The sequence below is a fragment of the Callithrix jacchus genome, chromosome 4 (assembly GCF_049354715.1).
Source record: "Callithrix jacchus isolate 240 chromosome 4, calJac240_pri, whole genome shotgun sequence".
Classification (NCBI taxonomy): domain Eukaryota; kingdom Metazoa; phylum Chordata; class Mammalia; order Primates; family Cebidae; genus Callithrix; species Callithrix jacchus.
Genome location: NC_133505.1, coordinates 38,971,451 through 38,999,151, shown reverse-complemented (window position 1 = coordinate 38,999,151; position 27,701 = coordinate 38,971,451). Strand labels below are relative to the sequence as shown.

The following is a 27,701-nucleotide window of genomic DNA, read 5'->3' as shown; positions in this document are numbered from 1 at the left end:
AAACTGAATCCTAGTACACCGGTGGTGGGAAAGTACAATGTTGCAGCCACCATGGAAAACAGTATAGTAATTCCTCAAGAAAGTAACAATGGGATTACCATGTGACCCAGCAATTCCACTTCTTGCCTTATACCAAAAAGAGTTTAAAGCAGGTACTCAGGGACTCAAACAGATATTTGTACACTCGGGCTCATAGCGGCATTATTTTCAATAGCCAAAAGGTGGAAGCTAGCCAAGTATCCATAGATGGATGAATGGACTAAGAAATATGGTACATACACATGGACTATTACTCAACCTTAAAATCAGTAAAATTCTGACACATGCTACGACACAGATGAATCTTGAAAACATTATGATCAGTGAAATAAGCCAGAAACAAAAGGACAAATATTATATGATTTCACCTACAGAGAATAGGCAAATTCATAGAAACAGAAAGTATTTGGCCTGGATCCTGCCAAAAAAAAAAAAAAAAAAGGAGGAGAAAAAACACAGAAAGTAAATGGAAGTTACTATTTACTGGGGTGGGGCGAGAATGAGGAGTTATTTTTAATGGGTACAGAGTTTCTGCTTGGGATGATGATGAAGTTCTGGAAATGGATATTTGTGGTGGTGGCTTGAAGCACAATTACAATGTTGTGCTTTGTAAAGACACTTACAAAAATGTGCTTAATGCCAATGAATTAGTACCCTTACCCTCAAAAATTATTAAAAAGTAAATTTTGGGCTGGGCGCAGTGGCTCACGCCTATAATCCCAGCACTTTGGGAGGCCGAGGCGGGCGGATCACAAGGTCAAGAGATCCAGATCATCCTGGTCAACAAGGTGAAATCCCGTCTCTATTAAAAATACAAAAATTAGCTGGGCATGGTGGTGCGCGCCTGTAGTCCCAGCTACTCGGGAGGCTGAGGTAGGAGAATTGCTTGAACCCAGGAGGCGGAGGTTGCGGTGAGCCGAGATCACGCCATTGCACTCCAGCCTGGGTAATAAGAGTGAAACTCCGTCTCAAAATAAATAAATAAATAAATATAATAAATTTTATGCTGTGTATGTTTAACCCAAATTAAAAACAAATATCAACAGTAAACCCAATCACCTCTCATTCTTCTATGGCCTCCACCCCAGAACCATCCTTCCTAGGATAGTAAACAGGAAGGGCCTTCCAGCTGGGCTGCCTGCTGCCTCTTACACCACTGCCACTACCCACACAACAAAGGCACAGTGAGCCTTTCAAATGGGAATTAGAGCAGATCTTCACCACCACATCCCACAGACACTCCAGCTTCTTCCCTTCTTAGGACAATGAAACTCCAATTTCTCACCGTTTCCTACAAGTCCCTCAACACAGGGCCCCTCTGGCAACTCTGACCTCATCCCACCCCTGTCAGCAACAGCTCACTCATCTCCACTCACAGCAGCCTCTTGTCACTGCTCTGTCCTGTCCCTGCCACCTGCCCCTGCTGTGACTCCCACATGTACCTGCTCCCCAGGGATCCACATGGCTCACTCCTCACATGATTCAGGTCTCTGCTCAAATAACCAGTGGTCAAGTTGTCAGAAACGTCTTGCTCGATGACCTTGTCTAAACTATCCCCTGCTATTCCCACCACCACCAATCTTCTGGCCTAGGCATATTTTTCTCAATGGCAATTATCAATAATACTAGGTTTTATTTGGTTACTGTCCATTTGTGTATCAGGGTTCCCAGGGAGACACAACAACCAGATAGATAGATAGACTACAGAGGGAAGAGAGAGGATTTATTAGTGGAACTGGATTACACAATTATGGAGGCTGTGAAGTCCCGTCATAAGCCATTGGAAACCTGAAGAACCAGGGAAGGCAGTAGCATAGTAAGTGGGTAAGCGGGGGCCCGTGGTGCAAGTGTCAGAGTCTGAAACCATAGAACCTGGAGTTCTGATGCCCAAGAGCAGAAGAAGAAGGGTGTCCCAGCTCCAGAGCGAAAGAGTTAATGAGACTTTCCTCTGCTTTTTTGTTCAATTTGCAACCCCAGGTGATTGGATGATGCCTTCCTACGTTGAGAGAGGATCTTTCCCACTCAGTCCACCAACTCACACATCAATCTCCTCCAGAAGCACCCTCACAGATGCACCAACCAATAATGTATTACCAGCTGTCTACATATCCCTTAATCCAGCCACGTTGACACCTAAAATTAACCATCACAGTAACTATTGCTGAAATATATGTTCTTTGAGCAAGGAATCTTGTCACTATATCCCCAATGTCATCATTAGTAAAGAATCAGGGCTCAGTAAGTATTTATTAAATGAATGAACAGGTCAGCACAATGATTTAGAGAAGCAATTTGGTAATGCGTATGAAAAGGCTTTAACATGTTTAGTCTTTGGCCTAATATGTATCATTTGAGTAATCTATGAATATTTTCAAATCCCAAACATAGAAGAACCTTTATGTACAAATCCGCTCTTTAAACATTGTTTACAACGAGACACGATGAAAGCAGATGGATCCAAGAGAAGTTGAGTTATGTCTCCTTGTTCGAAGTGAGATGTAGCTTGTGAAAGTGTTCAAACTTTATGCAGACTTTATAACATGAAAATGACTTGTAAAAAGCAATACTCAAGATAACCCATAACATATGAATGCAACTTTGTAAATTAAAAGCACATAAAAATATATAAGGACTAAACTCTTATTTTAAAATCTTGCCCAAATTCCTATCTAAGGGGTCTGGGGAGTCATGCCCTACAAACCATTCATTCTCATCAGATGGGTTTTATTTAACCCTCTATATGGTGACTTAGTTTCCAACCCTACTCTGGCATAACATTATGAGACAAGGAAGAAAATAAAAACATTTTACCCCCAGGACATGTTTCTTTGTCACATTTTGAAATGGCACTGCAAGCTGTCCTTTGTGGGAGAAAATTCACCTCTGCAAAGAATCCCTATTAACATAGCTAGACTGGGTGGGCATGGTGGCTCACACCTGTAATCCCAGCACTTTGGGAGGCCAAGGTGGGTGGATCACCTAAGGTCAGGAGTTCACGACAAGCCTGGGCAACATGGTGAAACCCCGTCTCTACAAAAATAAAAAAATTAGCTGGGCATGATGTCTAGTGCCTGTCATCTCAGCTACTCAGGAGACTGAGGTGGGAGAATTGTTTGAACCCTGGAGGCAGAGGTTGCAGTGAGCCGAGATTGTGCCACTGTATTCCAGCCTGGACGAGAATCCATTTCAAAACACAAAAAAACAAACAAAACATAGCTAGACCATTTCCTTCCAGGCCCCTCCAATTCTGAATAGATTAACTGAGAGTCTAGTCCCTTTTAAAGTGTCTGAATAGGAAACATTTGTCATTTGTTGTCTATAAAAGCAGCTGCTATGAGACTTCAAAAGAACCTTGATCTCTACAATCTTTCATATAACTTGAACATTTCTTTTCTTTTCTTTTTAATTTTGAGGTGGAGTCTCACTCTGTCACCCAGGCTGGAGTGCAGTGGCGCAGTCTTGGCACACTGCAACCTCCACCTCTAGGGTTCAAGCAATTCTCTTGCCTCAGCTTCCCAAGTAGCTGAGATTACAGGCCTGCACCGCTATGCCTGGCTAAATTTTGTATTTTTGTAGAGATGTGGTTTCACCATGTTTGCCAGGCTGGCTTTGAACCCTGACCTCAAGTAATCTGCCCGCCTCAGCCTCCCAAAGTGCTGGGATTACAGACGTGAGCCACCATGCCCGGCTGAACATTTCCTTTCTATTGATCCAATGTCCTTAGACAAAACCTCGATTGTCTACCAGAAAGTGTTTAAATTTACCTATAGCCTGGAAGCCCACTCACCACCTGCTTTATGTGGTCCTACCTTTCTGGAACAAACCACTGTATTCCTTAAATGTATTTGATGGATGTCTCATGCCTTCCTAAAATGTATAAAACTAAGCTGCACACCAACCACCTTGGGCACATGTTCTCAGGGCCCCCTGGGGGCTGTGTCATGGGCTATGGTCACTCATATTTGGCTCAGAATAAATACCTTTAAATGTTTTCCAGAGTTTGACTCTTTTTGTCAACAAGTGTATATACATAGAAAACAACAGAATGAAAATCAGCACCATTGTACAGGACAGCTCCGGGGCCACCACTCACACTGCAGTCTAAGAAGGTTCAGCAACATGCCTGCTGGGATTTTCTAAGTGGAGATTTAAGTGGTGTTTGTATCTTTCTTCTGACCATTTTCTGTTACCAAACAGATTCTGAGTTTTGTAATGAAAAACGCATACTTTTAACATTCAAAATAAAACACTTGAAGTAAAATAACAAGTGGCCAGGGGCAGTGGTGCATGCCTGTAGTCCCAGCTATTTGGGAGCCTGAGGCAGGAAGATGGTTTCCGCCCAGGAGTGTGGAGCTGCAGTGTGCTATGATCGAGTCTGTGAATAGCCACTGCTCTCCAGCATGGACAGTATAGGAAGGCCCATCTCTAAAGTAATAATAACAATAAAAGGGAGTCCAGAGCTCCTTTGTACATCTTCCTAAAGCTAATTTCTCATTTGCAAATCCACAGGGCAGAAATGCCTATTGATGAGTCCTTCAGAGAGAAGAAGTTAATTCTTCCTCCACCCTCCATCCTTTGGTTATAGCGTTCAGCTGAGCAATCAATGCAACACTAAGAATACGATCAACTTATAGATTACTGACTATTTAAATACATATAATTCCCAACATACCTGAGAGAAGGAGATGGATTCTTTCCTCCCACAGATGAAAAGCTGAGTCACCGAGAACCTGAAGAGTTGGTCTGGGATTGCTGAAAATGTTGGCCTTGAGACTTAGGGGATGCTCAGCCTCCTGCAGGTCTACCTGGGCATAAACCTCATCAATGGAGACTCTACAATAGCAGAAGGAGCAACTGAGATCCAGGGACATTCACACTTGTAGAGAGTCCACACCCAGTGGAATGCAGCTGAAGGATGGGCCAAGATTAGAGTTCAGCTTTTTCCTTTAGCTGGGGAGGAAGTTGTGTGTGTTGGGGTGGGCCAGTCAGCTACACGTAATGTATATGGCGGAACCTAGAGCTATTGCTAGTTTCTCTGCTGAGAACCTTACCCTACACAGAAAAAACTTATACTCACTGGTAAGCAGGATTCTTTTTAGAAATGCAAACTTGACTTCCCTAACATTAACGTCAACTATTGGCCCTCTCACTAATCATCTTTGTTAAGTAATCTCCTAACTCCCACTGAAATTAGCCCCAGAGTTGCATCTGAGCATTCCAAGACAGGAAGTCATTTTGGGGTTTGGACCTGCCTGATCTGGGACTGTCTCCTTAAAGGAGGCTTTTTACTTGCGGAGGAGCAAGGGTGAGCTCTGTTTGGAGGAGAAAAGACAGGGACAGATTCCCAAGAAAACTCAGGACCTTACCATGCAAAAGATTTTGGAATATATTTTTCAACTTCTGAGCAATTAATTGTTGGTCAACCCAATCATGATATCTGCTGGTGCAGTCCTGGAATCTGTGCTTTAAAGCTCCCTGAGATTTCTGTGTGTGCTGATGTCTGACGAGCACACCGTCTCTGCAGAGTAGTGGCCCTTGGAGCTCCCTGTGCCACCACGTTCTCTGATGTCAGTTCCCTCAGCTGCTTTTGAGTTGCGCATATGCATCACAATTCCTGGTCTGCTAATTATTTCCAGGAAATGTATTCATTTGGTAAAGATTCAGCACCTGTCTTATTCTGGGTCCTGTTCTCTATGGACCAGTCTCAGAAAAAAGAATGAAACTTCCTTGGACCTCATGGATGGCACAGCCTAGGTGGAGGTGGGAAGATGGATAAGCAAAGTGCAACATAACAAATTAAGAGTTTGACATGATTTATTTCCTTTGAAGTCTAGATTAATATTTTATAATAATGGTATTAATTTCCATATATCTATGATTACCAATTAATTTTTCTGTTTTTGTTCCTTCCTTTCATTTTTTGGTCTTCCTTTTTCATTTTTCTTGAGAGGGAGTTTCGCTCTTGTTGCCCAGGCTGGAGTGCGATGGCGCAATCTCAGCTCACTGCAACCCCTGCCTCCCAGGTTCAAGCGATTCTCCTACCTCAGTCTCCCCAGTAGCTGGGATGACAGGCATGTGTCACCACGCCCAGCTAATTTTTTGTATTTTTAGTAGAGAAGGGGTTTCTCCATGTTGGTTAGGCTGGTCTCAAACTCCCTACCTCAGGTGAACCCCTGCCTCAGCCTCTAGAAGTTCTGGGATTACAGGGGTGAGCGACCGTGCCAGGCTTTATTTCTTTTTAAATATATCTTAGTGACATTCTAAATATTTGTAGAGGAAGTATTTTGCTGAAAAACCAACAGTTTATTTCTATAAAAAGTCTTTGTTTTTGGCCGGGTGTAGTGGTTCATGCCTATAATCCAAGCACTTTGAAGGCCAAGGCGGGAAGATCAAGAGGTTGGGAGTTCAAGACCAGCCTGACCAACATGGTGAAACCCCTTCTTAAAAAAAAAAAAGTCTTTGCTTTATTCATTTCTTGTTTTGGTTTGTTTTTGTGTTTTGAGATGGAGTCTTGCTCTGTAGTCCAGGCTGGAATGCAGTGGAGCCATCTCTGCTCACTGCAAACTCTGCCTCCTGGGTTCAAGCGATTCTCCTGCCTCAGCCTCCCGAGGAGCTGAGATTACATGAGCTCGACACCACGCCTGGCTAATTTTGTATTTTTAGTAGAGATGGAGTTTCACCATCTTGGCCGCTCTGGTCTCAAACCCCTGACCTCAAGTGATCCGCCCACCTTGGCCTCCCAAAGTGCTGGGGTTACAGACGTGAGCCACCATGCCTGGCCTTTTGTTTTATTGTTGAAAGGTGGGTTTCACAGCCACACATTCCCAGTTTGACGTTGGTGTTTTCCTCAGCTGGTGAATGCTGATGTCTCTTCTGGCTACTGTGGCTGACAGGGAGAGATGTCAGCTACGTTCCAATCCAGATGCATTTTAAATGACCTTTATTTCTTCTATGGCTGCTTTCAAGATCACTGTCTTTACCGTCTGAAGTTCCAGTGCAGTCTGAGCCGATGTGGATCTCCTTTCATTCACTGGGCTGCGTAGACCTTTACTTAAAAGTTTGCCATCACCTCATTATGGAATACCTCCTTTCAGTCACTGTCCTTTCATCTTCTAGGAGTTTAATTAGACTAACGTTAAACCTCATTCAGCCACCGAATAATTGTAGAAGGCAGAATAATGGCCCCACAAATGTATTCAAACCCTAAGCTCCAGAACCTTCGGTTACATAATCTTACATAACAAAAGGAACTGCAGATATGGTTAAGGGTGTGGATACTGAGAGGGGAGATTATCCTGGATTATTTAGGTGAGCTCAGTCTGATCTGGAATTCTTTTTTTCTTTTGTCGTTTAGACTTTTATTTTAGGTTCAAGGGATACACTTTCAGGTTTGTTACACGGGTAAATTGTGTATCATGGGTGTTTGGTGTGCAGATAATTTTGTTACTCAGGTAATCAGCACAATACCCGATGGGTAGTTTTTTAAACCTCCCCTCCTCCCACCCTCCCCCCTAAAGTAGGTCCCAGTGTCTGCTGTTCCCTTCTTTGTGTCCATGTGTACCCAATGTCAAGCTTCCACTTCTAGGTGAGAATATGTGGGATTTGGTTTTCTGTTCCTGCATCAATTTGCTTAGAATAATGGTCTCCAGCTCCACCCACGTTGCTGTGAAGGACATGATTTCGTTCTTGTTGTTGTGGCGGGGTAGCACACCACGGTGTACACGTACCACGTTTTCTTGATCTAGTCCACTGTTGATGGGCATCTGGGTTGATTCCTTGTCTTTGCTAATTGAACGGTGCTGCACTGATCACGAATTCTTAAAGGTGGAGATAACTGAAGAAATGTAGGGCAGATGTAGTATGGAATTTCGTCTGCAGTGATTTCTGATCGAGTGAAATATGATTGTCTCTGTTTAAATGATTGGATTACGTGGTAACATGCATTAATAGATTTAAATATTCTTGCAATCTTGGGATTTAAATAAACTTGGTCAAGAAATTTAGTTTGTTTAGAGCACACTGATGGAAACAGTCTGCTATTTTTCTCATCTATTTTAATCTAATTATTCATAGTGATTTTTCTGTCATGTGTCTTTGTTATTTGTTCCCTAACTGGCTTTAGAGTGAACACTATTCATATCTATAAAGTGAGTGTTCTAGCTTTCTATGTATTTCCCCTTTCTCTTGAATATTTTAAACAAGTCCAATAACCTTCCTTGAAGGGTTGGTAGAACTTCCCTGTGAAAGAATCTCGATGTGGCTGAACAGAAATAGGATTTTACAACTGTTTTGACTTCTTTGTTTGCAGTAAGTATTTTCCTTCGACATAATTTTTTTTTATTATTTCAAGATTGTTTACATCTCCACTATAGCTGCAGTGGCATATTTATCTGTCATAACACTATTTTGTCATAACATATGTTTATCATGTGTATTTATTAGTGTGTTTTGTCATAACATACTTATCTGTCATAACACTGTCTTGCTCCTAATTAACATTGCCTGTTTTTTTCTCTGTTCAAAGAAACAGCTGACTTTGGTAGGCTAGATTCTCAGCAGCGGCAGCTGCCAGCTCGGCCTTGGTGTGTGGTGACTCAATTGCTGTGCCCATGCAGTGTCCATCCCAGCCACCTCGGCCACTTTGTGCAGGGACTGTATGAGCAAGCCCTGTGTGGCTGGGTGGCATCATCCATCAAGCCATCTCGCCCACCTGGTTACAGTGAGCCCCAGCCCCTCGGAGACCCTCTGGTGGGTATTCACATGCAGCCTCTATCTTCACACGCTCTTCCCATGGAAAGAGGTCAGTGCACACTTCACTCTTCCACCCCTCAATTCTCCAACTTTCATTTCCCCAAGTTCCAGACTGGCCAGGCAACCCATGAGCCACTGCCCATGATTCATTCATTCAGGCACTGCTGGGGCATCATTTCACATCCTTCACCTCCTGTGATTCTGTTTGGGTTTGATTCGTAGTTTCTGGCTCGACAGCCATTTCCAAAGCTGTTCTGGTGTCAGCTCCCAAGCTGACTGCTCTTGTTGTATATTCTTCTCTTCATATCTGAGTCCTGGGCATTTATTTCCTGGAATTTAAAAAAATGTCCCTGGTATTTTAAATGCAGCATTTTTAAGGACTTGTAGTATGAGAAATTCCATATTAGCTTAGAGATAATTGTTTTAAAATGCCAGAAATGTGTACTTGAATGGACAACATGCATGAAGGAAGGGGGAGAAATCATAGGTGGACAGTGGGTTTTGACCAAGTGAAAACTCAGGTAAACAACATCTTCATCTAGCAACAGGATTTCCCGCCTCCAAGAAACACCCCTGAGTCCTACTCACTCATAAACCACCCTCCTCACCCTAGAGTAGTCACTCTCTTGATTTGTAACACTGTAGGTTAGTTCTGCGGTACTGACTGAATGGAATCTTATGTCGTTTTCACGTCATCGGCCTCGTCATCTTTGTTGGGCTCATCATCTGCTGTGTGTGGTCACAGCCTGTTCACTCCCACGGCCGTCAAGTGCTCCAGTTTATATATGGCTCATACTCTTGTCCCTCCACTGTTGATGGACCTTTGTGCTGTATCTAGGTTTTACAACCTGTGCTGCTATGAATAATTTTTCATATATTTTGGCAAACACACATACATTTCTACTGCTTTTAACTAAGAGTGCTATTGCTGGGTCATAGGTGAGTGGATGCTTGGCTGCTTCTCTCAAAAAACAATTTTCTAGCTGAGCGTGGTGGCTCACGCCTGTAATCCCACCACTTTGGGAAGCCAAGGTGGGCGGATCACCTGAGGTCAGCAGTTTGAGACCAGCCTGACCAACAAAGAGAAACCCCGTGTCTCCTGAAAATACAAAATTAGCCAGGTGTGGTGGCACATGCCTGTAATCCCAGCTACTCATGAGGCTGAGTCAGGAGAATCGCTTGGGAGGCGGAGGTTGTGGTGAGCCAAGCTTGCATCACTGCACTCCAGCCTGGGCAACAAGAGTGAAACTTTGTCTCAATAAAAAAAAAAAAAGGTTTCTATTGAGCGAACAAATAGTAGGAGAGGGTAAATCTCTTCTTTTATATTATTCAGCTAGTAAATTAGGAAGGAATCAGAGACGGAGAGTATAATTCTTTTGCAACACATAATGAATTAACAGACTTAGCCATTGAACAGCAATGGCAATTAAGAGTATAGTAAAAATAGACAACCATCAGTAAGTTCTTCTTCCTCATGGAAGAACAGCGCAGTGCCATAAATAAAGTAGTCAAGAAAATCATCTAGCTTGCCTATAAGCAAATGTCTGCAGCCAACTACCAATTTATAAAAGTACAGATAAAAATGGCCCATATTAACCCACGCCTTGGGGTGAGCCAGCAAAATGCAAACTGGAAAACTCAGGCAGACAGTATACATTTCAAGGAGGAACATACAGAAAAAAAAGAACAAAAATTATATACTCCAAAGTAAAAGTAAACTGCAATTTTAGATGATGAAAATATAAAATAGAACAAAGAAGTGATGATCATAAGTCAGGCTGTGATTTTATGTGGGGGAGGGAAGAGTTCATCACTGAGCTGGGGCAGACGATGGGGTTTCTGGGCTGGCTGACAAGCTTCTATCTCTCTGGTGTTTAAAGCGTGTTTACCTTTTGAAGAGCAACATTTTCAGACAGGTTTTCTTTTTTGGTACTTGTTTTATTTTATTTATTTCTTCTTAAAAGAAGAAGCATAAAATAATTTATGGGTCACAGTTATGTTCTGCACAAAGCCTACTCCTCACACCCATCTCCAGACACTGAGCTCCAAAACAAGTGGCAGCCCCAGGAGCCCCTGGCAGGGCCACCTCACTTCTGGGTGTGGCCATGTCACTGGAGGAAATGTCCCGGGTCTGTTCCGTGATGCCTGGAAGAACCTGATAGGACACACTGAGAGGAAGCTTCCCTGTCACCTGCAGGTTCTTGGCCATCACTGTAGAGGGAGGAGGTCCTCACTCTCCACAGGCTGGATCACAGCCAGAGATTCCTCTCTGCATGGGGAGTGAGGCTGGTCCTTTCCCTGAACACAGTGACAGAGATCTCTCCAGAGGTGAAGATGACACCATTCTTACGTTCTCTGCTTCATAGGTCAGGGAACTGAGGCACCAAGCGGGAAAGTGCTGGTGAGATCCAGGCAGGGAGCTGAATCCCAGCCGCCTGGCTGCAGAGTCTCAGCACCCTCAGTGGAGCCAGTGGGCCCAGGAGCTGACATCAGAGGCTGAAATCCCAGCTGTGTGGCAACCCTGTGGTCTCCTGTCCCAACCACGTGTCAATCCAGGACCTGCAGGCTCACGAACTCTGGAGAAAAGAGAGAAACCGGTGAATGCTCCACTGGGTGCAGAATGTTGTGTTCATTCCCTGAGGACTTTTCTCTCTTCAGTTGCTCCAAAATCAGATTCTCCCTTTCTCTGAGGGAATATGAGGCCCTCACTGTTTTCTTCCTCCCACCCAGCTTTTCCCAGCCCCTGCCAGTTTCCTCCCATCACTCCATCAACATCAGCACCTGCCCTGTGCCCACCACCCATCAGGCAGGGAGTGAAAGGGCCCCAAGACTAAAGCATAAGACCCAAGAGGGAACCCAGTGTCCTCCCCTCTGCTCAGGCCTGACCAGTTCTGTTAGAGTGAGAGGCCTCCCCGAAGAGAGGCCCTGACCCTTGCCCTCAGTCCCCAGGCCCTCCTCTCCTGCAGAGGCACCTGCACACCAGGGCAGGCCCTGCCCACCGTGGGCTCTGCCCGATACCTGTGGCTCGGCGTTCCTCCCCTCCCAGCCCAGAGCTGGCAGCTCTTAACTGGGGACCCCATCAAGAAGCCTGAGGGTGCCTAGCAGGCTCAGCATGGAAAGACGTGGCTGTCACAGGATCAGTACGTGACCCTGGGACCCCCAGTTTGCTTCAGGAGGCACTTAGCACCCACCCAGGCCTGTGACCTGCTCTAGAGTCCCCACTGCTCCCGCCTGGTCCACTTATCCCTGGAAACGCAGCTCCACCCCACGGCTGCTGCTTGGCAAGGCTTCGAGGCCTTCCTGCCCTGTCTTTAGCAGGGATTCCACCTAGGACACTGCCCTTGCAACCTATAAGGGATTTTCTCCATGTGGAGTAGGGGGGACCCCTTAGCCTGAGGCCTCTGTGCACCTGCTGCACCTGGGAACTGCCACAGTCATAGCCACCATCTCCCACACAGACCCTCCTGGAGTGGGAGCTCCAAATTTGAGTTCCTGTTTCATTGAGTATGCTTTACAACATCAGTATTAGAGGAAATTCTGTCAAGATCATAGAGCTGAGATTACGAACGTCTTTATGGGACATCAACGTTGAAAGCAGGAATTTTGAGAAATTGGCACATGACTTTCATACCCTTTTCCTGGCCAAACTCCCAATGACCTCTGAGGAAGCCAGTCACGCTCACAGAAAACCAGAACTGACAATCCCTCTACGGGAGACTCCGCAGGTGAGAGCAGGAGCCACCACACACCTGCTCTGCCCCTGCTGCGGGTGCCTCCTGGACGGGGCCCTGATGCTGCAGGGCAGGGGATGAACCTTCCCATCTGCCCAGGCCTGAGGGGCAAACAGAGCAATGAGAAACCACCACCCCTACGGCCAGGCACGCAGAAGTGGGGAAATGACAGAAAGACCCAGGTCTCCTGGACGCTCCATCCTCTCACTGTCCCCTGCACTGCCTCTGTTTTTGCAGAAACACAAAACTTCCTACTTTCTCTTTTCATCTCCCATCAAACAACCGGACTGTGGGGGAAATGATCCTGACTGTCCCTTACTCCAAACTTACCAGGCAGTGACCACCTTTAGAAAGGGATATAGCCTCAGGGAGGGCAAGGTCAGGCCACAGAGCACAGAACAAAGCCCCAGAAACATGGTCCCTGGGGACTGTGACCCTTAGGGACTGGAGAAGAAAACACTTGGAGGTAGAATGAGAACAGAGACTGCAGCTGCCCTGATGAGGTGCTGGGCCCTGCCCCTCAAATGGCCCACAGACATCTGCTTATCCATATCATCTGCATGGAAACTCAGGGAGGCCAAGTGGTGGGAAACTGGAAAGAGCAGTGCCTTAAGTGACACAAAGGACATGACACCCGCGAGGCAGCTCCTGGAGGAGGCCCATGGGGAGCTGCAAAGCAGACAGAGAAGGCCGTGTGCGACCAGGACCCTCCTTGTTACAAGAGGGCCTCCAAGGGGCTCCACAGGCAGGGCCCCCGGTCCAGGCTTCATATATCTTTTCCTTGGCGTGTCCCTCCACCAAATGGCTGGAGAAACAGGGGAGAGGGATGCAGAGAGGAAGGGACTCGGGGCACCGCCTCCTCTCAGATTCCTCTCCAGTTTCTAGCCCTCCCCAGATCACAACTGCCTTTACTATTTGCTCCCTCTGAGGCTGTGATCATCCAGGCCCTCAGCACTCCGCATGTGATTCCCAACTCACCCCACCTGGACGCGCCCTAGTGAGCCCGAGAGACAGAGACACTGAGATGGGGACAGAGTAGGTGCCACGGCCGTCCCTGCTGGCCACTCCTTACCTGCAGCAAGAAGAGGCCACAGCTAGACATTTGAGGGCCTTCCCTGGCCCTTGCTTCAGAAGGATTTAGGGGTGCAGATGGAGATGTGGCTCCCATTCCCCTCCCAAATACCCCAACTTTCAACCCCTGTTCCAGAAGCCTGTTCACCTACATGCCTATCTGTGCAGGAGCAATGAGGGGATGCTGCTGCGCAGACAGGAGCCTTCCCATCTCCAGCCACTGCCCCCTTTTCTCACCTGGATGCTGTGCAGAGGATGTTCTCTTCTTCCTGCAATGAAGGACCCAGAGAAGAATAATACCAATAACAGCAGCAGCAGCAGTAGGAGCAGCAGCAGCAAGAACATATAGATTGGCTGGCCATTGACTCTCAAGCACCAGCACCTTCCCTGCAAAAAGGCACTTGTTATGCACCAGGCAGAGAGCCACAGCTGACCCTCTGCAAGGTCACCCCAGGCTCACCAGGGGGCACAGGGTGAGTGCTGTGATTCCCACTGTGTTCCATGTAGCAGGTGAAATTCTGCTCCTCTCCTTGGCAAATGCTGATGGTCACCCAGGTCTGGTAGGTTCCATTCCCATCAGGCAGGACACCCTCCGAGTGCTGGGCGTCCTGGCTCAAAGATACCCCATCCTGACGCCATGTCAGTGTGATATTCTGGGGATAGAAGCCGGAAGCCCAGCACGTCACATTGATGTTGCCATCTGAGTCCTTGAGGCGGGTGACATTCACCATGGGGGGCACTGGAGAAGAAAGTGCAGAGTCGGTGAAGCCCTGCTCCCCTCTAAGAGAGATGCAGGGAACAGGGCTGCTCCTCTCCACTGTTCCCACTCTGGCTGAAGCCCTCACAGACCTCAGACCTTCTGTAAGTCTGTCCTCACCCTGGGGTCCAGTTCCTCTAGGCTGGCAGGAGGATGGGCCTCAGGACTGCAGCCTTAAGTTCTAGGATCCCCACAATGATGCTGAGGAGGGGAATGTTATGGGTGAACTCCTGGGTCTGGGGCCAGGAAGGAACTCTCTGGGATGGGCAGGCTCGGAGGCAGATGGGGCAGCCCTGTCCCTGAAGGCTTCCTCTCCTGCCTGACACCCACCCCAGGCTCAGGATTCTGTTGGAGGACCTGATTTCCCAGATTACAACACTGAATGATTCAGTCCCAGACCCACCGTATTTATCCAGTGGCTCTGACAGGAGAGGAAAATCAGGACATGAAATGCCAACAGGACACGCCTGCATCCACAGCACTGAGCAGGTTTCCCGGGTCGGAGCTGGGGGGTGAGGCAACTCTAGCAGAACTGTGGGGAGAGGAGAGCTCCTGCCCAGGGTCCATACCTGTTCTCCTGACTCCTGCCCCAGATGCCAGATATCGCCGTAGTTTCCACAGGCAGTCTGCCAGCACAGCGCCAGCTTTCTTTGCATTTTCTTCCAAGACCTTCGTGATGTTTATAGGCAGGATCTGAACTCTGGAGGACTGCGACACGTTCCACTCCCGAGTGTCCAGGTTTTGGGAGAGGAAGAGGTTCCCATCAGAGTAGAAATGCCGGAAGCCCCTAGTGCTGCCGTCTTCATGGATCTCACAGAGTCTAATTTCCTGGAGGGAATGCAAGGCTGCCCCCACCCAGCAGTGACTTCTCCATTCCTGAACCCCTCACCTTCCCACCCAAGTGAGGAACTCAGCCCAGCGGGAACCCCTCCCTGGCTCTCCTCCGTACCTCCCTGTGCTGGCTCACCTTCCTGCTGAGCTCCACTGATCCCCCTTTCCCACCTCCAGCCCCAGGCAGATCCAGTGGCAAGAGACAGGTCCCTGCTCTCTGCCCCTAAATTTTCTGGAAAAGGCCTCTCCCTGCCCACTCTCACCTCCTTTCTGCCCCTTTTTATGAGCCAGGGTCATCTTGAGGTCCTTCTCATTCTCTCTCAAGTCCTCGATCTCAGTGTTTGAGGTCTCAGCTCTCAGGACTGCTTCTTCCCACTGTCCCTGGGGCCCTGCTGGGCATTTCTGCCTGTCACAGCGCAGGAAGAGCTGACCATCCAGATGTCCCTCAGCGAGAAATCCTGACTGCACAGATCCATTCCAGGACAGCACTGTGAGGTTATAAACAAGACTGTGGGGCTCTGGGGAAGAGAAAATCACAGATGAAACTTCTCCCTGGAAGTAACTTCACATCGATCCTTAACACACAGGTCTGCTGTATCGACCTTCCTGAGGAGGCAGGAAATGCACATGGGCAAAGGAACAAGAATGAGGGTTTCATATACAATGAAAACTGGGAAGGTGGGAGGATAGAGGAAGGGACTGAGGAATGGAAGAAGGGGGAATGGAGATGGCAAACTTGTAGGCCTGGTGCCAGGGCTGGGTGGCCACAGGCCCCCTGAGGGTATAAGGACCACAGGGAGAGGCTGCCATGCAGGGGCAATGGAGGAACATGAAGGCAGTAGTGGAAGGAAGGTCTTGCCAGAGGGGAGGCGGGGGATGGGAAGGGACTCAGGCTCAGAGGAACCCATGTCCAGTGTGGCTGTGGTGCACAGGTGATGGTGAGATGGAGGCAAGGGGAGCTGCCTCGAGAAAAGATTCATCATGGGCATGGTAGGGCAAGGGAGGGGTGGTCATGAGGCACAAGGGGCAGGACGGTTGTCGCCCCAGTAAAGTTTATAGTGGGGTCAGTATCCCAGAGGGAAGCAATGGTGTGGGCTTGGGTCCAAAGGAGAGTGGCATGATAGCATGATAAGGCCTCAGGACAGGCAAGTGCATGGACCAGCCAGTGTCTACTGGGGTGGGCAGATGACAGGGTCTCAAAGAGTCAGTCCACATTTCAGTGAATAGTGCTGGGGGAACTGGATATTCAAATAAAATCAAATCGGACCCTGAATTTGCACTCTATACAAAAATTAACTCAAAATCAATGAAAGACCTAAACTCTTAACTCAAAAACTAAAACTTAAAAATGGCTAGCCATGTGCAGAAAGCAGAAACTGGACACCTTCCTGATACCGTACACTAAAATTAACTCCAGATAAATTAAAGACTTAAACATAAGACCTAACACCATAAAAACCCTAGAAGGAAACCTAGGCAAAACCATTTAGGACATAGGTGTAGGCAAGGACTTCATGACCAAAACACCAAAAGCATTGGCAACAAAAGCCAAAATAGACAAATGGGATCCAATCAAACTCCACAGCTTCTGCACAGAAAAAGAAACAGTCATTAGAGTGAATCAGCAACCAACAGAATTGGAAAAAATTTTTGCAATCTACCCATCTGTCAAAGGACTGATATCCAAAATCTACAAAGAACTGAAACAGATTTACAAGAAAAAAACAAACAAGCCCATTCAAAAGTGGGCGAAGTATATGAACAGACACATTACAAAAGAAGACATACATGAGGCCAACAAACATATGAAAAAATGCTCATCATCACTGGTCATTAGAAAAATACAAATCAAAACTACATTGAGATACCATCTCATGCCAGTTAGAATGGCGATCATTAAAAAACCTGGAGACAACAGATGCTGGAGAGAATGTGGAGAAGTAGGAACACTTTTACACTGTTGGTGGGAGTGTAAATTATTTCAACCATTGTGGAAGAGAGTATGGTGATTCCTCAAGGACCTAGAAATAGAAATTCCATTTGATTCAGCAATTCCATTACTGGGTATATATCCAAAGGATTATAAATCGTTCTACTATAAGGACACATGCACACGAATGTTCATTGCATTCAATTGTTTACAATAGCAAAGACCTGGAACCAACCCAAATGCACATCGATGATAGACTGGACAGGGAAAATGTGGCACATATACACCATGGAATACTATGCAGCCATCAAAACAATGAGCTTGTGTCCTTTGTAGGGACATGGATGAACCTGGAAACCATCATTCTCAGCAGACTGACACAAGAACAGAAAATCAAACACTGCATGTTCTCACTCATAGGTGGGTGTTGGAACAATGAGAACACATGGACACAGGGAGGGGAGCATCACACATTGGGGTCTGTCGGGGGGAAATAGGAAGGGGACAGCAGGGGGGTGGGGAGTTGGGGAGAGATAGCATGGAGAGAAATGCCAGATATAGGTGATGGCGAGGAAGGCAGCAAATCACACTGCCATGTGTGTACCTATGCAACAATCTTGCATGTTCTTCACATGTATCCCAAAACCTAAAATGCAATTTTAAAAATTTCTTACAAGAAAAAATCTTCATGACATAGGATTTGACAGTGCTTTCATGGATGTGACACCAAAGCACAGACAGAATAGAAACTGGACTCATGAAAATTAAAACATCTGTGCATCAATGTGAATAAGCAATCAACCCCTGAAATGAAATAAATATTGCAAATCATACATCTGATAAGAGATTAGTTTCCAGAATACATAAGGAAGTCTGATGAAAAGAATGAAACAGTCAACCCACTCAAAAATGGGCAAAGTAGCCAAGCGAAGCTACGTGGGGCAAAAATGGGCAAAAGTCTTGAATGGCCAATTCTTCAGAGAAAACATACGAATGATCAATAAACTCGTGAAAAGATGCTCAATATCAGTGGTCATTAGGAAAATACAAATCAAACCCACAATGACATACCACTTCAAACCAATCAGGATGGCTATTATCTCACACACACACACACACACACACACACACACACACGGTGGAGAAACTGAAGCCCCGGTGTACTGCTTCTGGAAATATAAAATGGCACACCTCCTTCAATGGAAAACACTATGGTAATTCCTCTAAAATTAAAAAAATGAAATACCATATGATCCAACAATCTATTTCTGGGTATATATCCAAAGGAAATAAAAGCAGGAACATGAGGAAATATTTGGCCTCCCATTATCATAGCAACATAATTGCCCACATCCAAAAGGTGGGAAGTAATCCAAGTGTCCATTGTCTGAGGAATGGATAACCAAGAGGTGGTACATACATATAGTGAGTATTATTTATCATTAAGAGGAATGAGATTCTGACGCATATTACAACCTGGATGAACCTCAAAAATAGTAGAAGTGAAGTAAGCCAGAAACAAAAAGACAAACATTACATGATTCTACCTAAATGAGGTACCTAGAGTGGTCAAATTCATAGAAACAAAAAGTAGAATGGTGGTTACCAGGGGCCAGAGGTAGGGAGAAATGGGGAGTTACTGATGAATGGTACAGAGTGTTGGGTTGCACGAAAATGTGAATGTATCTAATGTCATCGAAGTGTACACTTAAGAGTGGTTAAAACAGTAAAATTTGTATAATGCACACTTTACCACAATTAAACATTTAAAGAAGAAGAAATACCAATCCTATTCAAACTGTTCTGAGAAACAGAGGAGGGAATACTTCCCAACTCATTTTACAAAGCCAGGAATATCCTGATACCAAAACCAGGCAAAGACACATAAAAAAGAAAACGACAGGCCTATATCCCTGATGAACACTGATGTAAAAACTGTCAATGAAATACCAGCAAACAAAATTCAGCAATACATTAAAAAGGTCATTCTTCATGACCAAGTGGAATGTATTGCAGGTATGCAAGGATGGTTTAACATACACAAATCAATCAGTATAATACATCATATCAACAGAATAAAGGACAAAACCATACCATCATTTCAATTGATACTGAAAAAGCATTTGATAAATTCAACATCCCTTCATGATAAAACCTCTCAAAAAACAGTATAAAAGGAACAGACTTCAATATAATAAAAGCCATATATGACAAACTCACAGCTCGTAACGTACTGAATGGAGGAAAACTGAAAGCCTTTTCTCTAAGATCTGGAACAAGACAAGGATGACTACTTTTTACCACAGTTGTTCAAAACAGTACTACAAGTCCTGGCTAGAGCAGACAGGAGAAGGAAATAAAGGACATGGAAACTGGAAAAGAAAAAGTCAAATTATCCTTGTTTGCAGGTCATGTGCTCTGATATTAGGGAAAACCTAAAGACTCCGCCAAAAAACTATAAGAACTGAAGAACAAATTCAGTAAAGTTGGAGATTCAAATTCAACATGCAAAAATCAGTAGCATTTCTACATGCCAACAGCAAATAATCTGAAAAAGAAATAAAAAACGAATCCCATTTACAATAGCTGCAAATAAAATAAAATACCTAGGAATAAACTTAACTGACGAAGTGAAAGGTCTTTCCAATAAAAATCATAAAACACTGATGTAAAAAATTGAAGAGGACACAAAAAGTGAAAAAGATATTCCATGTTCATGGATTGGAAGAATGAATTTTGTTAAAATATCTATAATACCCAAAGCAATCTATAGATTCAATGCAATCCCTATCAAACACCAATGACACTCTTCACAGAAACAGAAAACATAATCCTAAAATGTACATGGAACCATAAAAAACCCAGAATAGATAAAGCTCTCCTGAGCAAAAAGAACAAAACTAGAGGAATCACATTATCCAACTTCAATTTATACTCCAGAGTTACAGGAACCAAAACAGCATGGTAGTGGCATAAAAACAGACACATGGACCAATGAAACAGAACAGAGAACCCAGAAACGAATCCTGACATCTACAGTGAACTTATTTCCAACGAAGGTACCAAGAACACACACTAGGTAAAGGCAAGTGTCTTTAATAAATGGTGCTGGGGAAACTAGATATCCATATGCAAGAATAAAATTATGTCCCTAGTTCTTACCATATACAAATATCAAATCAAATGGATTAAAGACCTAAACCTATGACCTCAAACTAGGAAACTGTAAGAGAAAACACTGGGGAAACTGTAGGATATTGAACTGGGCAAAGATTTTTTAAGTACTACCCCACAGGCACAGACAACCAAAGTAAAACTGCATAAATGGGATCATATCAAGTTAAAAAGCTTCTGCACAGCAAAGGAAACAGGCCAGGCGCAGTGGCTCATGCCTGTAATCCTAGCACTTTGGGAGGCTGAGTCAGGTGGATTGCCTGAGCTCAGGAGTTCAAGACCAGCCTGGCAACACGGTCTCATCTTTACTAAAAATACAAAAATTAGCCAGGTGTGGTGGCATGTGCCTGTAGTTCCAGCTACTCAGGAGTCTGAGATGGAAGAATTGCTTGAACCCGAGAGGAGGAGGTTGCAGTGAGCCGAGACTGTGCCATTGCAGTCCAGCCTGGGCCACAGAGAAAGACCAACTCCCCACAAAAAAAAAAAAAAAGGAAGAAAAACCTCCTGCATAGCAAATAAAACAATAAACAAAGTGAAAAGACCATCCAAGAATGGGAGAAAATATTTTCAAACTATTCATTTGACAGAAGATTAGTAAGTGAAACATATAAGGAGGTCAGACAACTCTATAGGAAAAAAATCTAATAATCGGAGTTAAAAATGAGCAAAAAATCGGAATAGTCATTTCTCAAAAGAAGACATGTAAATGGCAAGCAGGTATATGAAAAGGTGCTCAGCATCCTTGGTCATCAGATAAATGCATCAAAACTACCATGAGATGTCATCCCACCCCAGATAAAATGGCTGTTATCCAGAAGACAGGCAATGAGGAATGCTGGCAAGGACGTGGCAAAAGAGAACCCCTGAACACTGTTGGTGGGAGTGTAAACTATACACCACTATGGGAAACAATGTGGAGATTCCCCAAAACTAACGTAATAGAACCGTCATATGCTGCAGCACCCCCACTGTTAGGCATATACCCAAAAGAAAGGAAACTGGTATATTAAAGAGCTATCTACTTTTCCACGTTTATTGAGGCACTATTCAAAATAGCCAAGATCCGCAAGCAACCTAAGTGTCCATCAACAGACAAATGGATAAAGAAAACGTGGCGCACATGTCTATTTGGAGTACTATTCAGCCGTCCTGTCATTTGCACAGACCCGGAGATCATTATGTTAAGTGAAATAAACCAGGTACAGACAGACAAACTTTAAGTGTTTTCACTTGTTTTTGGCAGCCAAAAACTAAAACAACTGAACTCATGGGGAGAGAGAATGGAATGATGACTACCAGAGGCTGAGAAGGGTGGTGGGGAGTGGGGAGTGAGATGGTTAATGGTTACAAAAATATAGTTAGAATGAATAAGATCTAGTTGATAGCACAGCAGGGTAAGTCAACAATAATTTACTGTACATGTAAAAATACTGAAAGAGCACAATGGGATTGTTGGCAGCACAAAGAAAGGATAATGCTTGTGATAGATACCCCATTTACCCTAATGTGATGATTACATATTGCATGCCTGCGTTAAAATATGCCATGTACTCCATAAATAAATATGTACTACATACTCAGACAAAAGTTAAAAATTTTAACAAAAGCAAGGGTTGGGGGTACTGGACATAGAGAGAAAACCAAGGTAGAGGGGGAGACTCCCAGCCTGAGGAAGGGCCTGCCAAAAGTAGTGCTGGAGGGGGAACAGTCACCCCAGAGCAGGGAAAACAAAGATTTTAGGTGTGTGGTGTAGGGAGTGAGAGCCCACTGGGGTCAAGGAACCGAAAGAAAAGAATGAAGGTCAAGAACAGTTGGACCAACAGCCTGTTTTAGGTCTGGTTTGGGGAGGGGAGATGGGCAGAGCAAGAACTGGAGGGGAGCGTGAGCGTGAGTGTGGGGCAGGAGTGACTGTGGAGGAACTTGGATTGGGGTGAGGACAGGAGGGGAGGGTGCTCTGTGGGGGGTGGTGTTTGGGAAAGATGAGAACTTGCTGAGGGCCCAAGGCAGGTGAGCAAGAGGTAGGAGCAACGCAAGGTCCCCAGGTGGAGAGGGGCAGAGGGACCAGGGAGGGATGGTCCAGCACCTGTGGGCTGGAGGGTGGGGTCCTCCAGAAGGTGAGGCTGAGGATAAAGGAGAGGAGAAAGGGCCACCATGAGGCAGGGCCCAGAGCAGGCTCCTGCACTGGAGGGGAGGGGGCATCTGCACTGCCCTGTGTCCAGCCTAAGACCGAACTGTCATTAGCACCAGGGCTCCCCTTGGGTGGTCTGGAGGGGAATGGGATGGAGGGAAGGTCCCCCCGCCCTCACAAAAGGCAGCATGAGAAAGTGAGGGTCAGGGACAGGTGGGAATGGGAGGTATAGGGTCACCACTGGATGAAGGCTGCTTATAGGAAAGGCCTAAAAGGGAGACAGGAGGGACCTGCTGTGGTGGTAGCAGGAGCTGGGAGGGCAACAGGACCCAGAGGGCCCTGAGATGGGCAGGGGAGAACGGGGCAGGGAATCTGGTGCCCTTAGATCACTGGTCATTAGTAGGGGTGAAATGCCAGAGTGGAGAGGACCCCCTCACCCCGGCCCCCCAATCCCCCCAGGAGTAGGGGGCCAGGGGAGAATGAGCCAGGAATGAGAGAAGTCGCGGGAAGAATCCTCTGCCCGGAACCTGCAGCCTCCAACCCCCTTTCCCCTCAGCCACCCTCACAGTCCCCACAGCAGCAGAAAGCACCACCAGCTCCAGGTCCCGAGAAAGGAGGGCCCCAAATACAGGAGCTGCTGCCCGGGAGCTGAGAACCCGCTGGCTCCGGGGAGAGGACTGGGCTTCAGGGACCTGGGAGCCGCCCCCAGCACCGGGAGATGCGGCTGCCTCAGTGGCCGAGCTGGGAGGGCTCTCAAATTCCATTCACAGGAGCAGCCCGGGGTGGAGGGCGCAGCCCGGGACCCCAGGGGTCTCAGAAGGGCTGGTTCGTCCGAAGTGAGAGGAGGCAGAGGCGAGGCGAGGAGAGCAAGTGAAGGACAAGAAAATGCAGGGGTGGGTGATGCGCGGTCCCGAGGAGGACAGAAAAGAGACCGGAAAGCAGGGCTGAGGTGTGGCGGCCACGGGCCGCGTCCAGCTCCCCGCACCCCCGACCCCGCGTCTGAGCGCCGCCCGGACCGCACCGCGCTCACCGCGACCCACCGGGACCCCCGGAAACGCCCCGCCACTCCCGCTCCGCGGAGGGCCGCCAGGAACCCCACTCACCAGCGGCGGCTCCCTGGGCTGCAAAAGAGAAGACGCCGGCCAGAAACAGCAGGACCCAAACCAGCCCCATGGCCCGACGTCGCCACCGTCTCAGCGGCTGAAGCACATGTGACTGAGCGGAGCCGGGGAGAAGGCCGCGCTGATATTTAAGCGCAACAACCGCTCCTCCAATGAAAATGAAGGCGGCAACTTCGGCACCACTTAGTCCATACTTGGCGGAGAGGGCGGGGCCACGCTCGGAAATTTCTAGAGGCTTGAGACTCGGGGAACTGTAGCCGGCGGTACCAGGGGCCCAGACGAATGGGAGCGCAGCCAAAAGCGGGGACCTGCTGTGAGTAGCTGAGGGTACAGCTCCAACCTGAGGAGCATGGCCAGGGCCCTGCCGCCCTCTCTGCATCGCCACCACCCATCCCCGCACCCCCACCCTAAGGAGCGCGGGCCTCACCAAGCCCCTTTCGCCGGTCGCCCCATCCGGCCGGCTCTCATTGGCTTGTTCCTTCCAGGACAGACAACGCGCGGCTATTCTCCCGACACACTCCCTCAGCCGCGCACAACGTTACTGGCAATGAGAGCAGTGACCAGATTTGCAGACTTGTTTCCGGATCTCAGTCACCTCTGCCTCTCAGCAGCACCTGCCTCAGGAGAACCGCTCAGACGACAAACTCTTAGACGTTTCAGCTTTAGAATCTCCTTCTCTTCCCTTCGACTCGAAACCAGGTCCCCCTTCACCCCATAATATCCTCTAAGTGTCTGAGGTCTCGCAGGGCCGCCTCTCTATTCAGTCCCTGGCTAATCACAGGGCCAAGGTCGCGGCTCCCCATGGTTCACTATAACACCAAGCTCTCTCCAGACTCCCTTTCCCAGCCTGCCTTAGGACATCTGTACCTCCGGGGCCACAGTCCCTCCAGTGTGACAGATCCACAAGAACTTTCTACATGTCTCCCACCACATCACTCCGTTTCTCTTTAGAGCATCACCATCCTTGGTCCCTTCTGATTTCCTCCTTCCCCTTCATCTCCAGGAGTCAAAGTCAGCTCCTCCAACCCTATTTCAATCCCACAGCCACTGCCTTGGTCTAGGCTTTTCCCTCCCTTCAGCCTAGGTTACTACACCAGCTTCCTAAACACGGTGCCTGCCCCAGTTGTAACCAGAGTGTTCCAAGCCACGCACAGCGCCACATCTGCTGAATGTCACACAGGATGCTTCCACTCTACCATGGAAACCACAGCTGCCAAAACCTGCTGTTTGGGGAAATGTCACACCCATTTCTCTGGTGACATCTCCTCAGGGTTGCAGTAAAAGTGAGCTCTGGGATCTCCTCACCCTATCCCACCAGGATGCCACTGCCTAAGCCATGTCCCTAATCCAGGTCACTGTCACCTCTGCCTGGAGCCCATCAGACCACACCATATCCTTAAAATCTTCCCGCTTAGGCTGGTCTGAGTGTACTGGTGTTTACACCTAATTGATCACAACCAGTATGGATGTCTTTGTTTCTTACTCACTCCCACTATTTCACTTGACTAGCCTAAAAAAAAGAAGAAAATCTTTTCATGTAGATAGCTGTGATGGTGGCACAACCTTGCGATTATGCTAAAAGCCACTGAGCTGTACACTTTAAAAGGATAAATTATGTGGCATATGAATTCTCAATTCTCAATAATAATAATCCTGTCCGGAAAGCCTCTTTCTACTGTGAGAATTGCCTTGTCCCCAGCACACATCTCTTAGTCTTTGGGACATTTAGCCAGTGGTCTTCAAACCTAGCCACTGCATAGAACCACCTGGAGAGTTTTAATATCCATGTTCTCAGGCCACAGCCCAAACCAGTTAAATCAGCAAACCTAGGTTGGACCTAAACCTTCGTACCTTTTAAAGTTCCCTAGGTGTGATTCCAGTGTGTAGTCAAGTTTTAGAGCTCCTGATCTAGCTCATGGTTTCAACCTTCCTGATGGTAGTGACTGTGCCCTGCCTTGAATCTTTTTTTTGGCCTCACTCTGTCACCCAGGTGGAGTGCAGTGGCGGGATTATAGCTCACTGCAGCCTCCAATGCCTGGGCTCAAGCAATCCTCCCACCATAGCCTTCTGAGTAGCTGGGACTACAGGCAAGCGACACCACACCCAGCTGTCATCTGCCATCTTCTACCCTCCCCCATTAGACTATGAACCCTCCAGGATCAGGAACTGTGTCCATTTCCTCTTTGTCAGCCTCACAAACATCTTTTTAATTTGAACTATACCTGTCATTGTTAACTATTTCCCTATGATCCCTAGCCTACACTTTTCTGTGGATGAAAATGTAATGTATTGGAGAATTTTAACAATTTCTTAGTTTTCCCATTAATATTCACTAATAATTTATTTTGATCCTCATAATTTATTGAGCACTGCAGGGACCAGTGTCCTTTCCCCACCTTAGAGAGATTATTTTCACTGCTAAATATCAAGATTATTTTCACTGCTAAAGATCATAAGCTTAGTGAGAGGCAGAGAGGGAGAAGGACCCAGCTCTCATGATGAAGGTCCCAAGCCCTTCCCTCCAGTGTCTACCCTCCCCTCAGGACTTCCTCTGTGTGCCAGCTCCAGCAAAGGTTCTCATTCAGCTCACCCCCGCAAAAGACTTTTCACACCTCAATAATAATAATAAATAGGTAAGGTTTGTTCCAAGGCTTTTAGAAGTGGTTGCGCAAAGACATGAAGCCAGTCCTCTCCCAGGCTAGGGGAGGCAGAGATGTTCTTGAGCTCCAAGTGAGTTGCTTCTCAGCGCCCAGGCTTGGGTGCCCCACCCCCACCAAACCTCCCAAGTCTGCTATCCGAAGCCCTCCCTTTCCACTGCCCCCTCCAGCTTCCTCTGCTCTGCCCCATCAACTATGTTTTCTCCCTCAGCGCTGACCTTAGACCCCGGGACTCAGGAACACAAAGGTGACTTCCTTCTCGCAGACTTTAGTAGTCACTGCTGGGTCCGGAAAAGAAAGAAAAAGGACTCAGCCCTGTCGCTTACATAATGCAGGGCGGGGCTGCGCTTAGCTCCGCAAGCTTTTTTTTTGGGACAGAGTTTCGCTCTTGTTGCAATGGCGCGATCTCGGCTCACCGCGACCTTCGCCTCCCGGGTTCAAGCCATTCTCCTGCCCCAGCCTACCGAATAGGTGGGATTACAGGCAGTTGCCACCATGCCCGGCTAATTTTGTATTTTTAGTAGAGACAGGGTTTCTCCATGTTGGTCAGGCTGATCTCGAACTCCCTACCTCAGGTGAACCGCCAGCCTCGACCTCCGAAACATACTGGCATTACAGGCGTGAGCCACCGCGCCCGGCTTTGCCCGCAAGCTTTTTGAATTCTACTGCCCGCAGTTCACTGCGAAGACTGGGATCACCCGTCACCCCGCCCTGGGCTATGGAAAATGAAGCGTGTTTACCGATATAGAAACGGAATAACGGCGCTGTGGGCTGGGGAGGGCCGAGCTGCCTTTAGGGTTCTGATTTCCAGCTTTGGGGCGCTCACACCCGCCGCTGTGGAGCAGGAATTCCGAGTCCTGGCTGGAGCGCGATCTGGAATCTGACTCGCTTGAATTCTGACTCGGTGGATTCGGATCCGGGTGAGTAGGGAAATGCACCTCAGCCCCTCCCACGGGCGCCCACGGATTCTTGGATCCGAAAACGCTTCCTGCTGCTCAGTCACCCCAGGAAGGCAGCGCCCGCCTCTGGGCTGTTCTGATGGAAACAGGCTCCGCCGCCCGCAGGAAAACCCACAACTAAGGGGCCAGGAAAAAGCCCCTCAGGATCTCGCCACTTCAGTGAGGATCCTAATTTACACCCTCCATCAAAGACTGCAGTGACCGTCACTGAAATGATACAAGACCCGGGGGCCCAGGTCGCTCGGCTCACAGAATGCGGAGACAGCGCCGCCTCGCGTCCCTTCCCTGACCTGCCCCGGGCGGCCGCGATGACGTTTGTTGGCCTCGAGGCTGGAATACACGGGAGATCAAGAGCAGGGAGTCCAGAAAGGAGGGAAGGATGCGGGGGGGGGGGGGGGGGGGGCGGGGCGGGGTGTGTTGAAGAAAGGAGGGAAGACAGGAAGGAAAGGGGAGAGAAAAAGTAAAGGAGAGATAAAATTTAAAACACATAGTTTTATTATGTCTTATTTTTGACCTTTATCTAGTTCTACTTATGAACATTTTTACCGTAGC

At 47.2% G+C, this 27,701-nt stretch overlaps 1 protein-coding gene across 8 annotated transcripts; it reads right to left on the bottom strand.

Annotated features, from left to right (window-relative positions):
- Positions 1–10,707: 10,707 nt before the first annotated feature.
- On the bottom strand, positions 10,708–27,093 carry LOC100390841 (MHC class I polypeptide-related sequence A). 8 transcript variants are annotated; one of them, XM_017970953.4, is made up of 7 exons: positions 23,516–23,629; positions 15,444–15,698; positions 14,919–15,194; positions 14,053–14,331; positions 13,830–13,979; positions 13,500–13,593; positions 10,708–11,366 (listed from the first exon to the last, which is right to left on the bottom strand). In XM_017970953.4, exons 1-7 carry the CDS (start codon positions 23,583–23,585, stop codon positions 11,249–11,251), a joined length of 1,242 nt encoding a protein of 413 aa, XP_017826442.4. In that variant the 5' UTR covers positions 23,586–23,629; the 3' UTR covers positions 10,708–11,248. The 8 variants fall into 8 exon arrangements, with proteins under 8 accessions (XP_017826442.4, XP_017826443.4, XP_078224919.1 ...); XM_017970954.4 differs by having other exon boundaries at positions 15,444–15,668; XM_078368793.1 differs by lacking the exons at positions 13,500–13,593; positions 23,516–23,629 and adding an exon at positions 26,931–27,093.
- Between the last annotated feature and the right edge of the window lie 608 nt (positions 27,094–27,701).